The sequence below is a fragment of the Ambystoma mexicanum genome, chromosome 5q (assembly GCF_040938575.1).
Source record: "Ambystoma mexicanum isolate Mex_15411 chromosome 5q, UKY_AmexF1_1, whole genome shotgun sequence".
Lineage (NCBI taxonomy): Eukaryota > Metazoa > Chordata > Amphibia > Caudata > Ambystomatidae > Ambystoma > Ambystoma mexicanum.
This window is the reverse complement of record NC_090933.1, coordinates 598,634,310-598,651,683: the sequence shown is the minus strand read 5'-3', so window position 1 is coordinate 598,651,683 and position 17,374 is coordinate 598,634,310. Positions and strand designations below refer to the sequence as shown.

The 17,374-nt window shown below is 46.7% G+C and overlaps 1 protein-coding gene across 2 annotated transcripts in view; it reads left to right on the top strand.

Annotated features, from left to right (window-relative positions):
• The window catches only part of SDR16C5 (short chain dehydrogenase/reductase family 16C member 5), a 326,953-nt gene that overhangs the window by 293,292 nt on the left and 16,287 nt on the right, over positions 1–17,374 (top strand). For both annotated transcript variants that reach the window (XM_069621073.1, XM_069621074.1), the window contains exon 6: positions 7,601–7,726. In XM_069621073.1, the coding sequence (XP_069477174.1) occupies positions 7,601–7,726 (126 nt within the window). The remainder of the gene's footprint in view (positions 1–7,600; positions 7,727–17,374) is intronic.

Sequence of the window (17,374 nt, the reverse complement as noted above, 5' to 3'; positions counted from 1 at the left end):
CAGTCTGAGCAACTGACTAGAGTGAAGATGAAGAACCTGCCTCGGAAAACTCCAACGCCCGGCAAGCGTAGGGGTTCACTTGTCGAGCGGTGAAAAGAAACCAATACAGACCTCACACCTAGTCATCCTGGTGCTCTTGATAAACCACAAATGTCCATCAGAAATGCATGCTTTGGAAGCATTTATTGACAGTGTAGCTGTGGGGAATTACATAGACCAAATTTGGCTATCCGGATAGGCCTTCCTCTTCGACAGAAGCAAAAATTGGAAAACGTCAATGGTTGATGGATCTCAGTTATCATCTGGCCCGGTGACTCATTATACCGAAAAGGTCGAGCTCCTGTGTCAGGACGGTGATCAAGAGGGCATCACCTTAGATCTCATCAGTGCACCCCAGTTCCAGATGATATTCGGGATACCCAGGCTGAAAATCCATAACCCAAGGATCGACTGGCGTAGAAGAGTTCTGACTTTTCCGCAAGATTGCAAGGATACCTGTTACAACAAGGAATACTTATAAAAGGATCAGACTAAGTCAAGTTTGGAGAAAGAGATTGTGCTAGGCCTTACTAGTTCATTACCTTCTGAATACCTGGATTACCAAGATGTGTTTCAGAAAGAGCAAGCGAACACCTTACTTCTGCGCAGAACATGCGACTGCCAAATTGATCTTGTACCTGGAGCCCAGATTCCGTGCAGTCGGATTTACGCATTAACGGAGCAAGAGAACCAGCATTTAAAGACCTAATTGGACCAGTATTTAGCCAACGGCTTCATTCGCCCATCCAAGTCTCTGACTTCCTTGTCCCTCTTCTTTGTGCCTAAGAAGGAGGGAGACTTGAGGACTTGCATCGACTATAGACCCCTCAATCAGACCACAGTAAAAAATCGGTACCCGTTGCCACTCATTCCCGAACTTCTGGATCAGGTAAAAAATGTACAAATCTATACCAAATTGGATTTACGAGGGGCCTACCATTTGGTAAGAGTCAAAAAGTGGGACGAGTGGAAGACAGCATTTTGCACTAAATATGGCCTTTTTGAATATCAGGTTATGCCCTTCAGGCTATGTAATGTCCCTGCGACGTTTCAATACTTTATGAACGGCGTGCTCTGTGACCTATTGGATGTGTGCTTGCTCGTCTATATCGACATCCATATTTTACTCAACGACGAAGGAGGATCATATCAGACATGTCCGCTCCGTTCTGGAAAAGCTTCGGCAACACAGGCTATATGCCAAGTTGGAGAAATGCTTCTTTCATGTAAGAGAGGTTGAATTCCTCGGGTTTATACTCGCACCGCAAGGAGTACACATGGACACACATAAAGTAGATAGCATCATCCAATGGCCTTCACCTACTTCCACGAAAGGTGTGCAAAGTGTGGTCGGGTTCGCCAACTTATATCATCGGTTCATCCCTGGGTTTTCCCAGATCGTTCACCCAATCACATCTCTGCTACGGAAGAGCAAACAATTCCAGTGGACCGCAGAAGCGGAGGAAGCCTTCCAGACCCTAATACGAGCCTTCACATAAGCACCCGTTCTACGGCATCCCCGATCCGACTTGCCATACATAGTCGAAACCGATGCTTCCAATGTAGCAATGGGAGCAGTTTTATCTCAACGAGATCCCGAAACAGGTCAATTACATCCCGTGGCATTCTGGTCTTGCAAATTCTCCCGAATTGAACTATGCAATCACAGATAAAGAACTGTTAGCAATAAAAGTATCATTCAAGACATGGAGACATTATCTTCTTGGAACCAGGCACACAGTTACCATCATCCCGGATCATCGTAACCTACAATACCTAAAAACCGCAAAAGCACAATCATCACGTAAACTCTGCTGGGCTCTCTTTTTTGCAGAATATGATTTTGTCATTACCTGCAGACCGGGAGTATGCAATGGGAAAGCGGACACACTATCAAGAATGAATGAAGAAGAAAGGGCATTCACCACACCAGACCCTGTGGCAATCATCCCCGAAGAGTGAATACTAAACACCATTCCAGTCGCTGCCTCTTTAGAAGACTTAAGAACTGACCTGCAACACCTGATGAACCAATCGGAACAACAGGATTGGCTGTCAAGAGGAAATCAATACACTATCGTAAACAATCTACCATACTTTCAAGGGAGTTTATATGTTCCGGACAAAGACCTGCAAAACTAAATCATAGCAAACTGTCATGACTCTTTAATTGAAGGACATCCCGGAATCGCTAAAACTCAAGCCAAGATAAAAAGGAATTATTGGTGGCCGACTTGGAGAAAAGATATTGCCCAGTTTATCGCGACCTGTGGTATTTGCGCACAGCACAAGTCTCTAAAACAACGTCCCGCAGGTCTCTTACGTCCTTTGATGGTGCCTCTGGCGCCTTGGCATACGCTGTCAATGGACTTTACTACTGATCTTCCCCCATGCAACGGATACAACACCATCCTGGTTATTGGGGATCTGTTTTCGAAAATGACTCATTTCATCCCTCCTAAAAGGGATCCCAACAGCCTCTACCCTGGCTACCGTATTTCTGGAACAGATTGTTCGGCTACATGGGTTCCCATCGATAATAATATCTGACCACGGAACACAATTTGTCTCAGGACTCTGGAGAAGATTTTCTAAAATCGCCAAACTCGACCTGCGGTTGTCCACAAGTCATCACCCCCAAACGGATGGTCAGACCGAACGGACTAACAAGACTCTAGAGCAGTACTTAAGGTGCATGTTACAACAAACCCAAGATACCTGGAACAACCTACTTTGGTTAGCCGAATATGCATACAATAATTCCATCCACACTAGCACAGGACAAAATCCATTCTACACAATGCACGGCCGACGCCCACAAACCTCTGACTTTGATTCACTCGAAGCATTGGAAATGCCGGAATTAAAGACCTTGCATGAAACCATCACTCGGGTTCTTAAGGAGGCAGCCAAACATCTGACTTAAGCCAAAGAAAAGCAGAAGCAGTTTGCAGATCGACACTGAAAAGAGGCTCCAAATTATCAGATCGGAGACAAGGTTTGGTTAGCATCCAAAACATTTCTCTGAATGGACGGGCCTTCCGTCCCAGATACCTAGGACCCTATCCCACCAAAACCGTGATCAACCCCGCTGCCATGAAATTGGAACTACCATCCCATATGCGAATCCACCCGGTATTTCATGTCTCACTTCTGAAACCGATTAAAACAGGTACACAAATCAATACTCTGCCAGAACCCGAAATCATAGAAGGGGAGCCTGAGTACGAGGTTAAAACAATTCTAGACTCCAAAATAATCCGATCCAAGTTGTACTATCTCATAAATTGGAAAGGTTATGGACCTCAAGACCGTACCTGGAAACCCAGTGAATTTGTTCACACACCACGACTAATGGAACAATTCCATCATAATAATCCCAACAACCCAGGACCAGGAGGGAAACCACCCATAAAAGGGGCCATGAGGGGGAGTGCTGTCATGGCCACAGGCCCAACAATGCAGAAACTATGCCATATGTTGATGGAGGTGTTAGGGAGAATTCTCTCTTTAGGCTGAATTTCCTAACCTAGTGAGTCCCCCAGCAGCTTTGCTGGATTTCTGGAGTTTGTTTTTTTCTCCTGCCAAGAGTGAGACTCTTTTTCTCCCACTCTTGGGCATGATGTATGGTGTTCCTTTGACTGCTAATGTGTTCTATGGGCTATGGGGTCCTTTACTCCATAGGGTCTCATGTGTTTTTTTCTATGTGTGTTACACAGCACCCTCCGTGCGGTAACACCGGGGTGTCATAGTGACACCCCACCATAGACTCCATACCCTGGGACTGACTACTGTCTCCCAGGGCATGTAAAGTCACGATTGGCTTTACTAGTCCCAAATTATTAACAGAAACCAGTACAAACCATCATATTGTGGACGTACTGGTCGGGGCAATTCGATTGCCCTGGGGTCTGTTAGTCGAGGGGGCACGTCTCCGTCCCCCCTGATCGAGTTTTGGCTGGTGGCAATGGATACTACTTTTTATATTCGACCGCGAATACATTCCTATGGGATTTTCCCATTGTTCGAGGCTACCAACTTTAATTATTTCATTCTCATAGCCTCGAACATACCGCTGGTTTATTTATTTAATATTAATTCGCCGGTTGTTTTTTTTTGCCAGGACTCGATTCTAAAATGGCGTTTGTGTTCTCTTCTGTGACTCCAACCCAAGTCGAGCCCTTTGTTCCACTTTTTGGCGGGCTTCTCCACAGAAGCCTCCAAAAGTGGTGCCACTCTGTCTGGGTACCACAGGGGGTGTGGGAGGGGGTTTAGGCACCCTGGACTGAGTTACCTTGGTAACTCAAGTTGCACTCTTGTGTGATTGGCCCAAGTGGTGAGCCGGCCGGCTCACCACTTAGCATGTTTGATTGACAGCTAGGCTGAGTGAATGGGGGTGTGCTGCATAAAAGCAGGGCTTTGGGGACTGGAACTTCAGAAGTCGTCACAGGACCTGAGAATCCGACGAGGGAGAAGCTGAGCCAACCTACCACGACGACACCACCGGTGGAGCCCTGCGGAACCGACTCACTACTTCCCGACGACAGAGAAGATCTCCCGGCTGGAGAGGCTTCTTCCCCTGACTGGTGGGCACAACCAGTTTACCTTCTTCTCTTCGCACCCCAGACCAGCTTGTGGTCGAATTGCCCGTGCCAAGCACCCCGGTAACCGGATAGCCACTTACCACTGGACCGCGAACTAAATGACCGTTCCTTTTAACTGAGAACTCCGCAGCTGGTTTCTTCCCTGGCAGTGCAACGGACTCCTGTCTTCCTCCCCGACGAGATCCTCTCCTCCCCCGGACGAAGCACCGACTTGCATCCGCTGCCAGGAACAACTGCCCCCGCTGGAGTATTCTCACCACTTTAAGGTACCGTGTCCGCCAGGCTTCCCTTTCTAAAGATTGCTACAAGGTAATAATAACCCCTTAACCTTCTGGACTGGGCTGGCCGCCTTGACCCTCTAACTGGTCCCTTTCTTTGGTCCAACTCTTTTTGAACCATTTCAAGACTTTTGTGCACTGCAACCGTGTGACCTTGGACACATTTCGTTTTGATCCCCTTAAAGTGGATCCGGCCTACTGAACTCTAAACTCACTGTTTTACTTTGCCTTCCTCTCTTGTTGTGTTCTTGTAAAAGTGTTGGGATCTGTTTCAATTTATTCTCTGCTTTTCTCTCCCTTTTAAAAACGAATTATTAGAGTGCCATCTACGTTAAGCGCTCACCGCTGTCAGAAAATAAGTGGGGCTTTACTTAAGACTTGTCTAATATTATTCTAAGGGAGTGTATATCTTTTAGTGACCGTGTTTTTGAATTGCTTACTATTGGTGCCTGTGTGTTTTTCTAGATGTGGTTTTAAATAAATAATTATATCTCTTTTACACCAAGCCCTGGTCAGTGTTTACTTGCTCTACTATGTTCTTTTGACCTATTGTGAATACTCTGTATACTGCCTAACTCTTCTTGAGGGAAGTCTGACTGCTCAGCCGCAGCTACCAAGTGAATCTGTGTGGTACAGACTGCTACCAAGTGGGTTTACTGCCAAACACCTGTAGTCTTAAATCTTTTGCAGTGGTCCCAGAGGGAACTGCACAGGTTTCTGCCTAACAGGGGGCAAGGGGTAACATATCTCCTTCTTGTCCCTTTGGGACATTTAGACACAAGGGGCCCGGCTCTTGAATGAATACAAGCTGAAACGTTTATTCAATGCAGGAGCGCTTTATTCATGTTCACTGAAATTCTCCACTTGCACACTGTTATTTACAAATTGGAAGGCACGTGCAGAATCCAAGAGAGGCAGGGGGTAGAGACTGAAAAGCATGTGTAGTATCTAGGTGGGGCAGGGTGTGGCAGGAAGGCCAGAACCAATGGGTCGTGGCCAAGAACTAGACTATATAAACACACCAGTTCCTCAGACAAGCGCTTCGTGTTACTTTGCACATCAGTGCAACGTGACGCTCACCGGCGCCTGACCCAGCTAACTTACCTCGCGGAAACCTGCAGTGGCTGCAACCTTAACTGGACTCTGGTTTTCTTCAGCCTGGCAGCATCCCATCTTCTTGGCGGATTCTGAATCCAACTCCGCAGCATCCGTAATCCTGCTCCTGAAACCGTAGACCTGAAATGAGACAGAAGATAAGACAAGGTTAGAATAATTAATAACACCAGACCCAGGGGCGCGCCTCGCTCAAAATCATATGCGCACCCATAAAGATTGCTTACCAGCTGCCGGACCTTCGCTGCTCAGCTCCTCTGTACCGCTGGCTGCATTTCGATCACTGCAGCTACCGCCTGAACCGCTACAACACCTGCAAAGGAAGAGAGCAGAGAAAGAGACATTGCATGTAAAACGGACTTTAAGTTAAGAACAAACTTTACCAATTCAATTGTGAAGGTCGGAAGACAAGCAGGCAAGTAGAAACAAGGGAACCACCAGATAGAGAAGTGGATGAGTCGCAGCTGGCCTGGACTTCCACAGCACGGGACCAGTAAAGAAACTCGGTCCCCTTCGGAAAGCACCCCTGCCAGAAGCAGCAGGGGCAGAGAGCTCATCATTAACATTCAGCAGGTGAGCCTTCCAGAATAGCCCAACCCCAGGGGAGCCACATCAAGGGAGAAGAGGTCGGAAGAAGGTATTAGAACCACAGCCTGCATATCCTCACAATCCCACTTTATATTCACACAGGAACCGAGCTGCTTATCATCGCAGTTCCCATTTAGGCGCAGAGAAGTTTCATCCCTGGGAGGGCTGCGACCGTGCCCCAACGCCTCGGTAGAGACCAGGTGAGCGTAACAATGTCCTGCAATGTTAAATCAATGTTGAAAGGGGGAGAACACAACTGTGGGTTGCAAAGAATTGCAAAGGAAGGAATGCAAACCAATTAAAGCTGTGTTCGATAGTCTGACAAATCAAACCAGTTTGCGTGCAGAGTATTGCATTGGTGCCAGGTGGCCCCATGTCAAGAGTGAGAACTTCATCCAGTCCTGGCGTTTTAGCCAACTGTCCATGCATGCTGTGACTTTTAGGTTCATAGCATTAATGTAAATGGCAGAACTGCAGGTTTTAGCTTGAAAAGTTCTGCTGACTATGCCACCAGAACTTTGTTGAGATGGACCTCATTGCATGGGGTTGTTATCAGCTATGGTAACGCAGTAGCAGTTATGATGTGTAAGATTGCTCCTTTAATTGTAGGTACATTTGTTCAGTGTAATGATCTGTATTGCAAGCTCAGAAAATATCGGAGAAGAACTTCAATTGATCTGTGCATGTCTGGCTCAAATGAAATGGCGTAAAAAGTCAAACTTTATGGAAGTGTGAATTGAAGATTGATTTGTAAGCAATGATGAGAACGTCACCACAAGTCTGGTTAGTGTAGTCTAGTAAATGGTCAAATTAATTTCTTTTTTGCCTAGTATTTTACCTGGGGTTTATAGAACCAACAGCCCTCCACCCCCTCTTCTTCCCCCCCCCCTGCCCCACACACATGGTATTAACATTATGGATTCCAGCAGCAGATAATGCCATGTAAAATATTAACAATATCTCATTTCCTACATTCAGGTGGCCTAACTTGTTGCCAATTTTGGAGCCCGAGTATGCTGTCAAGAAGATAATGGATGCAATTCTAAAAGAGCAGGTGTTCCTAGTTATGCCTCGTAGCTTGTACATCGTATTCGGCATCAGAAAGTAAGTCCATGCAAGTCTTGCATCTTCCTCCATGATATGTGATACAATGGTGTCACTTAATGGCCTGCTCACCTTTGCATTGTGGTTTTCAGATCTACATCTTTGTTGTTGCTAAGCGGTGACTTACAGCAATCAGCATCTTGCTTATTTCAAATGTGTTTGGTGTGGTTATTTTAAGGATCTTGATGCTTGCTCTACTGTAATTTTCTTGTGGGGTTAGCACCCTAGGCATCCTACTGAAGACTTGGAGCCATGAGGTTAATAGTCATAGCATGTCCTCCTTTGTGTAATCTGATCGCCGCTGAAAAGTGCCCAGAAGATGGCAGTTTTTAACATTGATCACTCTTAATGCTCTAGTGATTTTCAATACCTGATTGATGGTGACCCGCATTTTACAATTAGCTTGTTGCTTTCTATTGTCTCCGGGCTGGAAATTGGCATTTCAGAGCCCTTTTTGAGCTGAGAAATGTTTACGTACCTTTGGTACTTTCAGATGAGCTTCTTAAACTAGATAGGGAAGGTGCCCAGTGAAACATTTATACGAAACATCATGTTAGAATTTATGATATCAAAAATGTGTATTGTGACAATTCGCAAGTTATCGTAACTATTCTCCAAGGGGGAGCCCTTTCACATGACGCTAGGGAGGTGCGGCCACTACCCAATAGTCCCCCTAAGGGGTGGTATAATGCGGGAGGACCTTATGGGGAGGGACTCCCCCTCTGGGGATAAGGACTATTGGCCAAAGTCACATCCCAACCTTCCCTAACCCCCCTCCTTCCATGACAAAACCACTTCCTTGAAAGTAGGTCCATCTATTTCTGTAGTGTAGGAGAAACCACCACAACAGAAAGTACTCGGACGAAGAGCACAGAAGAAATGAAGATTACTAACTGTGCTAGTACTGGTATGAGGTGGCCCTGAGGATGCATGAAAATCAATCCATTAAGAAAAAGAAAGGACTTTGACAGTCCACCAGGGCGGGACTGGCAACATTGTATAAGAAGAGAAGAAGGACTCTAGACTATGTCAAGATCAGCTGGGAGAGGCAGCAAGTGTGTAAGCCATCCAGAGCGGGAGTTTCGAATCCTGCCGGCTGACCAGAGAAACCAAAGAGCGAAGGACGCTGGCATGGTGCTGAGGGAGTTTTCCGTGGGTCCAGCGGGAGCCAACCCGAACATGAAGCAGAAAGAGAAGGCCGAGCAGTCCAGGAGAGCGTGCAGCAACCGCCCTGCTGCAGAAGCTGAAGGAAGAAACCCGAAGAGCCGGAGAGACACGCCCCAGTCCCAGGAAGCCCTGGTGGCGTACTGAAGTCCCAAAGAAGGTAACTGGAGATACAAGAGAACATGGAGTGGAGCAAGGCAGGCTCATGAGGCTCTAACTGACCCTGTAGTAACAGTCAAACTACTGGGAAGGGTGCATCAAGCATCCAAGGAGTGGCCGCAATAAGCCCATGGACTACCAGAGAAGGATCTGGAACCTGAAGACTAGCATACTGAGTACCAGAGGAGAACCTGCTCATCGCAGTGGCAGCAATAAGCCCACTGACCACCAGACAAGGGTCTGGGACACCCTACGTAAGTATATTAAGTATCAGTGGAAAGCATCTTTGTCCCAGTGGCAGGTCCACTGAGGCCCTGAGAAGGAACTGGGACTTTACCAATACCAGGAAAAGGGAGTCATTCTCCTGGTTCCTAAATATTGAAAAAACTAAAAGCCCTTTTGGAGGGAGTCATTCCCCCTGGCTTTTGTGTGAACTATAGTGGAGTGTGTGGGCCAATACCAGGAGAAGGGAGTCATTTTCCTGGTTCCAAAGGTTGACTGCTGTAAAGGTTTGTTGGAACCACAAGCCAGGGGAAGGGAGTCACCCATGGGAGAATACCACCCATCTACCAGGAGAAAGGGAGCCATTCTCCTGGAGAAGGAACTTTTCTGTTGACCTATTCTTTCGTTGTAGTGTAAGGAATAGAAATAGGTTATGACAGAGGATGGTGGAGTTTGATTTTGTTTTTGATTTTGATGGACATTCTGACAGATCCTTTAGTATTAGTTTGAGGCAGGAAAACCCCTATTAGAAGATCGGGATAGTGAGGGTTTATTTTCAAAATAAATGTTTTTGCCAACCAGAATGCCACTCTTGTGTCAGCATCCTTTTTTGACACCCATAGAGTATTCATAACCTAAATCTTTCAGTTTGAAAAGTTATCCAGAGCTTTTCCTTTTGTCTGATCTAAAAACCACCCATTCGCCCATACTAGACTGCCTCCTTTTTTCTGTTTGCTTTTTCCATTTTTTTTGCTCCCACTTCATTGTAATATAACTTGCTGTCTTCTTCCGTATTTCTTTATCATGTACCCATTGTGCCTGTATCCATTTTTAATGCTTGTTCGCATTTCCTTGCAGTGCTCCCGTTTTCAAATATAAACTTACAATACAATGTTTAACCTTTTATTTACCTCAATATTCAAAAGCTGTAAAACCTTTCTGTATCCTTAATGTTCCCGTCTCCCCTTTAATTTAAAAATAATACAACAGACTTCACATTATGACATGATATTTTATTTGTATCGTGCTCGTACACAAGTGTTTCAGAGCACGACTAGGCAAGGGAGAACACAACACAACACAACAACAACAACGATCTTATTAGGCCCAGTGACATTGACAATGCGCAAGTGCATGTGAATGGGAAAAGGGAAAAAGTGCATGGAAGAGGGAGAGTGGAAAGTGCAGAGGAGAGCACATAAATAATAATAAATAAATAAAAAATGGGGGCAATAAACACCTTTGAACTTGATACTGTTGAGGTTGCACCACATTTGAATTCTGCCGCTGCATGGTTGCATTACATTTGAACCTTGCTGCTGCAGAACCGCACCCACATTCAAACTCTGCTCAGTACGTGTGTTGCACCACACTTGTGTTCTAATACTGTTGAGGTTGAACCACATTGGGATGTGCTACTGCGTGGTTGACACCACCTCAGAAATGTTAATAAGGTTGGGGTCGCACCACAGCTGCATTTCTATTGCTGCACGGTTTACACCACATGTGAATTTTGCTGTTGCGTTGGTTGCACCACACTAGAGTTTTTCTTAATACACCTCATTTGAATTTTGACACTGTAGGGTCTCACCACATCTGAATCCTACAGCATTGTGCAGACCAACCCAAACCTCAACACTCTGACCCGGGTATCCCCTAGAACAGAACCAACCCAGAATCCTACCACTCAGAACCTTAATCTGCTGGGATTTACCCTACCAAACCCAACCCACCCATAAATGCCATGACGCCAACCATGAGACAAGCTCCACAGGTAGGCTTCTGCCCCTGGGAGCCACCCGAGACACTGTTTACTTCAGTAACCCACCACCACAAACCCCAAAGAAATTCCCAACGGTAAGGATCATCAACCTCAAAACAGACCACCCTGAAGCAATTTGACAAATCCAAATACTAGACCCCGCGAAGAGAATGAGAAAAGAAAAGTCAATAAAAAAAATCAGTCCATCAGCCACAGCGAGGCAGACACCACTGTGTGTTACAGCTCATTGAAATATCCCTGAGACCAAGCATGAAATCAGCCCAGGAAGGCACCCACGCCTGGAACATATGACAAACACGAATCGGAGACATGGAGGAAAAGCAAGCCACCACAGTGAGGCAGACGCCACTGTGTATTGCAGCACATTTACCTGCCCCTGAGACCAAGAAAGTCAACCAATGAGGGCCCGCCCCAAGAATAAAGCACAAATCCGAAACACCAGGAACAAAGCAGACCATCTCAAACCTGTAACCACTGGGAGGCATCCGCCACGGTATACAAACCCTCATCTAATGCCCCATCTACCCTGATCGAAACCAACAAAATAGCAACACCAGACAGAGAGCCACGCAAACATGGAGCCTATCACCAAAACAACCTCATCGCACAATCAAACCCGCCATGCAACACCGGACAACAACATCCCTGACACATCACGACCACAAACATGCCATGATATAAGAAGGACAAGGAAACAATGGAAAACAGAACAAGAAAGAGTAACGGAACAACACCCCCGTCAAACATAAACTACCTACCAGAATCTGCAACACCCCAACCTCCACCAACCACCACTAAGCGAACTACAGATATAGACTAAGACAACAACTAAAACAGCCTTCATGTCAAGATCCATGCCCCTGACCCCCTCAGGTATAACAGCCCCCTGGCAGCAATGGGGCTAAAGCACTTCACACCGGCCTCAAGGGTCTTAGAACTCCATCAGAAACTTACACGGAGTCAGTCCTGGCGCCTTTGGCGCCAGGCTCATTATCAGGAATAAAGCAATAGCTGTTTTGGACCTTAATCCAACATGGAGGCCTATTACACAGTGCAGTTCATTCGAACCAAGCCATGCGGTCTAGTGTTTTGGGTGTGGCTGGGCCTGGAACTACTTTACCTAAGCTATTTAAACCACACCCAAACAGCAGAACACGATTCGCGTTATTCTGCACTCCTGCAGCGTGACGCTCACTGTGTCCAGCTCCTGCTCATCTGCTTCTCCGGTGGCTCGACCCTGAAACCCTAGATCCGGATTCCATTAATAACTTGGAAGAACAAGAACAGCATTAGCGAGCAAGAACACTTACCTGTGAAGTAACCGGCCTTGAATCCATCCTGCGCTTCGCTTACCTCGCCTATCTCCGGAGTTCGCCGCAACCTGCAAAGGTAAAGAAACAAGGACAGCATTGATGATAATTCTTACCTGGGCAAGCAGCAAGTCCTGGCAGCACCCTGCGCTTCTCTTACCTCGCCCATCTCCGGGTTTCACCGTAACCTGCAAGGGAGAAGGAACAAGGTCAGCATTACAAAGCACTTACCTGGGCAAACAGCGCTTCGATCGCTCATCACTCCGGAACATCACCGCAACCTGTACAAAGAAGGCAACAGAACACAGGTTAGCAATTAACACCAATAAACAGCGCAGAGCTCTGCGCATCAATAACTCACTGTGGTCTTTGCCATCGGTGCGGCAACTCCGAGATCGCAATCATCCCTGTGGAAAAAAGAGACATTGGCCCTCATTACAACCCCAGCGTTAACCATTAGCGCTATTAGCGCCATGGTTAACGCCGGTAATTTACCGGTTCCGCCATGGTGACCTGGGGAATTACCGCCCCATTCCAAGGTTGGCGGGGCGGTAATTCCCCATTTACCATTGGCCCTTCCCCATTCCCATTTTTGCCCCATAGGGCTCAATGGGAATGGGGAAGGCGGTAATTATGGTACCGCAAAATGTGGTACCGTAATCCCCTTCAAGGTCCCTTTGCGGGTCCTTCCCTTAACGGCTGGTACAGACCAGCCGTTAAGGTCGGGACCCGCAAAGGGACCTCGTAATCGGGCGTTAAGGGATTACCGGTACCGATACCCTTACCGATACCGGTAATCCCTTAACGCCAGGGTTGTAATGAGGGCCATTGTTAGGGAACAGTGTAGTGGAGCAAGACGCCGAGAAGACAGAGAAAACGGAGGGAAAGAAAGAGACAGAATTAAGACGGAAAAGACATTATTCACCTGGAAGACAGCAAGCAGAGTCAGTCACAGCCGGTCTGGATCCGACACAAGGGTACACGGACCAGTGAAGCAACTAGGTCCACGGAACACCCGCACCAACCACACGCCCCTGCACAGAGACGCAGGACGGAGAGTTCAACGCACAAAAACCTAAGGTGAGCAATAACCCCAAGGGAGGGGATTTGGACCAGAGGGAGGTGGGAGTCCACCCATCACAGAACCAGTATCTTAACCCTCCATTCTCCTGTTATGAGCACTACCCAACGTCTGGCACATAACCAAGCAGAGAGATGTCCGGGATAGCGCTTAGATTCCATCCAGTATCGTGTGGTGCCCCCGTGGATACCAGGTGAGCGTAACACTACATCTCCCATTACCTCTCTACCTACAATCTTACTACAATGTAAAACAAACCACTGACAACCAAGGACCCAATGAATTCTAGAGTGAACCTCACCAGACAACCAAACCTCACACCACAACACACACAAACCAGCAACATCAAAAATACCCTTGGAAAAAATCCCACAAGAACGAGAGCTAAGCTAGAATCCCTAACGATTCACACACCTTACATAACCAGATACTGGAGAAAGGACCACACAGACTACCAAACACTCTACTACCACAAATCGGAACAAAGAAACCCATTGTGCAACTTAATGGAACTCCTCAACGAAGGGACGGAGACTCCAACTGCGAAGCCCCCAAATAGGCTCACCAGAGAGAGCTCTGACAATCCGACAGTCCCTGCCCCAACAGAGACCCAAGAACAATAAAAAACGAGCACTTTACACTGCAGCCTAATGTATGATCTATGGTAAAGCACAAAACAGAAATGTAGGACCTGTTAGACGAAGGTGGCACAGACACGCTCTTCCTCACAGAAACATGTCTATCGGGCAACTACAAAGTAATTCAGCGACCAATCCAACCTACTGATATGATATGGCATTTGTAAGGCGCCTATACACAAGTGTTTCAAGGTGCGACGAGGCAAGGAAAAGCGAACAGAGGGAGGACAGAGACAACAATCTTACTAGGCCAAGTGACATTGAGATCGTGCAGGGGAGAGGGGGGGCGGAAAAGTGCCAGGGGAAGGGGAGGGGGCAGTGCTGTACATGGGATTAAAACAATAACAAAGTGTGGCCAGCAGGTGGCAGTTGCAAGGGTACGTGCAGACAGCAGGTATCCAAAAGTGCAGGTAGGGGAACTGTATGGTTACAGATACAGACCCAAGTGCAAGGGTTGCTGGGAGGCAGTGTGGGTGTGCAACTGGGCGGGTAGGGACCTGGGCCCGAAATCAGAGGGTAGCCAGGTGCCCAGTGCAGTATCAGGCAGGAAATCGGCTGTAGGGAGGAAGAGAGAAGGCAGAAGCAAAGAGGAAGTTCTTGAGGTGCTTCCGGGACCGGACATGAGAGGCAGGGAGGCTGTTCCAGAGGAAGGCCGCAGCCGAAGAAAGAGATCTACCACCAACTCGTTGCTTGGAGAAGCGACTGACCCTGAGAGAGTTGGAGATGGAGGAGTGAAGAACTCTAGTAGGAAGGTATTTACGAAGAGAGAGTTGGAGGTATTGAGGACCAAGGCCCCAGAAGGCCTTGTGGACAATGCAAAGGATCTTGAACTTAATCCTTGCAGCCACTGGGAGCCAATTCAGAGATTTCAGTGCTGGAGAGATATGATCCCTGGGCTTGAGGTCAAGGACAAGTCTTGCAGTCCTGTTCTGGATGCGTTGCAAAGGGCGGAGAGTAGAAGCAGGAAGATTTAGAAAGAGGCTATTGCAGTAGTCTAGCCTAGAGAGAACCAGAGCTCTAAAGACAGTGAGCTTCTGGGGGAAGGAGAGGAAAGGAAGAATACTTCTGAGGAGGTTCAGTTGGTAGTTTGACTTCTTAGAGACGTCAGAGATACGAGGAGAAAAGGAGAGTGTGAGTAAAGGAGAGTGTGGAGTCGAAGATGACCCCAAGGTTCTTAGACTCACAGGTGGGCAGCATGAGGAGTGCCAGGGGAGGCCAGCCAGAGAGTGACAGAAAAGGAGGGTGCAGGAGTGCCGATGAGGAGAATCTCCGTCTTAGTGGCATTAAGGCAGAGATCGTTGGTGGCACACCAACCTGGATAGCAGACAGACCGTCAGAGATGAGAGAAGAAGAGGTGGCAGAGGGAAGCCTGAAAACGAGCTCAGTGTCATCCGCATAGCACTGAATGTTGGAGCAGAGAGCGGCTATTTGATTGGCGAGAGGTGCCAGATATTGGTTGAACAGCCGGGGAGAGAGAGAGGGTAGACCCCTGGGGAACACCACAGATAAAGAGGGAGATAGAGGAAAGGAAGGACCAAAGTTGGACCTGGGAGGGTCGATCAGAGAGGAACAAGGTCGGCCAGGCGAGGCTGATCATCTTGATCTACAGACTGCCCTCCTACAGCCCCAACTTCGCCACAAATCTCACCGATGCAATTGTCATTGCCAACCTCTCCACATACCATGACAGCATAATCGTTCTGGGGACTACAACATTTGGTTTGAAAGAGAACATTAAACCTCAGCAAACTCGCTCAGCATCCTACTGGAAACCGTCCAGTTCAAACAAATGGTAAACAGTGCCACCCATAGTTCGGGACACACTTTAGACTCAATCTTCAGTAGAGATGGACACTCGACCGCTGGCCCACCAGTACCAATCATATGGAGCGACCACCATATGATCACATTCACTGTCAAAATACCAAGCCGCATGATGCACACAAACAGAATACTCCCAGCGACAAACAAAAGAAACTGGAAAAGCCTTGACCTGTAAACGCTAGCAGATACATTGGAATCAACCAAACCAAACGCATCCCAGCTAAATAGAATGACAGTGGAAACGGCGAAACAGAAGCGTGATACCTGGATCACAGGCGCTCTAATCAATTAGCACCTGCAAAACTCTTCACATCTACCTCAAAGAAAATTGCAGCAAGATGGTTCACAGAAGTGAGGGAACTAAAAGAAAAACTGCAAATTGGAAAAACAATGGAGAAAACATTACAACAAGGTCTGTTCTTGGTCCTGTCTTATTCAGGCTTTTTACCTCTTCACTGTTTTTTCTTATCACTGACTTTGGTTTCCCGGTGCACATGTATAATGATGATACCTTGTCTTTTCCTTCATTCAATGATTCTAGCCAGTCCTCTGTCTTCCTGTCTCGCACCCATCTCCTCCTGGATGTCTTCTCGTTTTCTTTGTTTAAATTCAAAGAAAACTGAAATTTTCTTTCTCATCTTCTAAAATCTCTCCCTCTCTGTCGATTTGTCTCAGGCACGTAATCTCTGTATCTTATTTGATCTGCCTCCTTCCTTTCAGTCTCACATTTCTTCAGTTGTTCGCTCTTTTCGTTTTCATTTATTTAACATTATTCGTGCCCTGGTTATTTTTCTTCTGCAAAAATGCTGCTTCAAACCTTGGTTTTATCCCGTTTGTACTATTGTTGTTCATTTTGTTGGTCTCCTAAAATGTGTTTTTCTTCCATTCCGCTAACTTCCTCAATCTGCTGTTAGAATTATTTTATAGATTTCCCCCGTCTTCCCACATTTTTCTGTTTTTGGCTCGCCTTAAGTGGCTATTGGTTCAGCAGCGCTGTGAATGTCATTTGCTTTGTGTAGTCTTTAAATCTATTCACACGCTTGCTTTTCCTGATCTGTGCACTTTGATTTCACTTTACCCTCCACCACGTAATCTTCATTCTGCCTCTCAGTTCCTTCTTTCTGTTCCTCATCCTCAATGTGCTGCTTCCCGCTTTCGTTCTTTGCAACTGCTTTATCCCAAACTCGAATTCTTTACCTTTGTACATATGCCCTTGTTCTAATCTCTCACAATTCAAACAAGCATTAGCAATGGCAATAGTTTGGGAGTTTACTGATGTTGTTTGCATGTTGCATTTATTGGCACCTGGGTGAAAGGAGGAAAGTGCACAGTTTTAGAGGAGGATGCGATAAGGGGAATAGAGCAAGTGAGGAAGCCATTGATGGAGGGTGCCATTGATGAGCAAGAGCAAATATGAGCGAGAATGGGTCAGAGTGAGATGGTAAGAAATAAAGAGAGAGTGTGAGA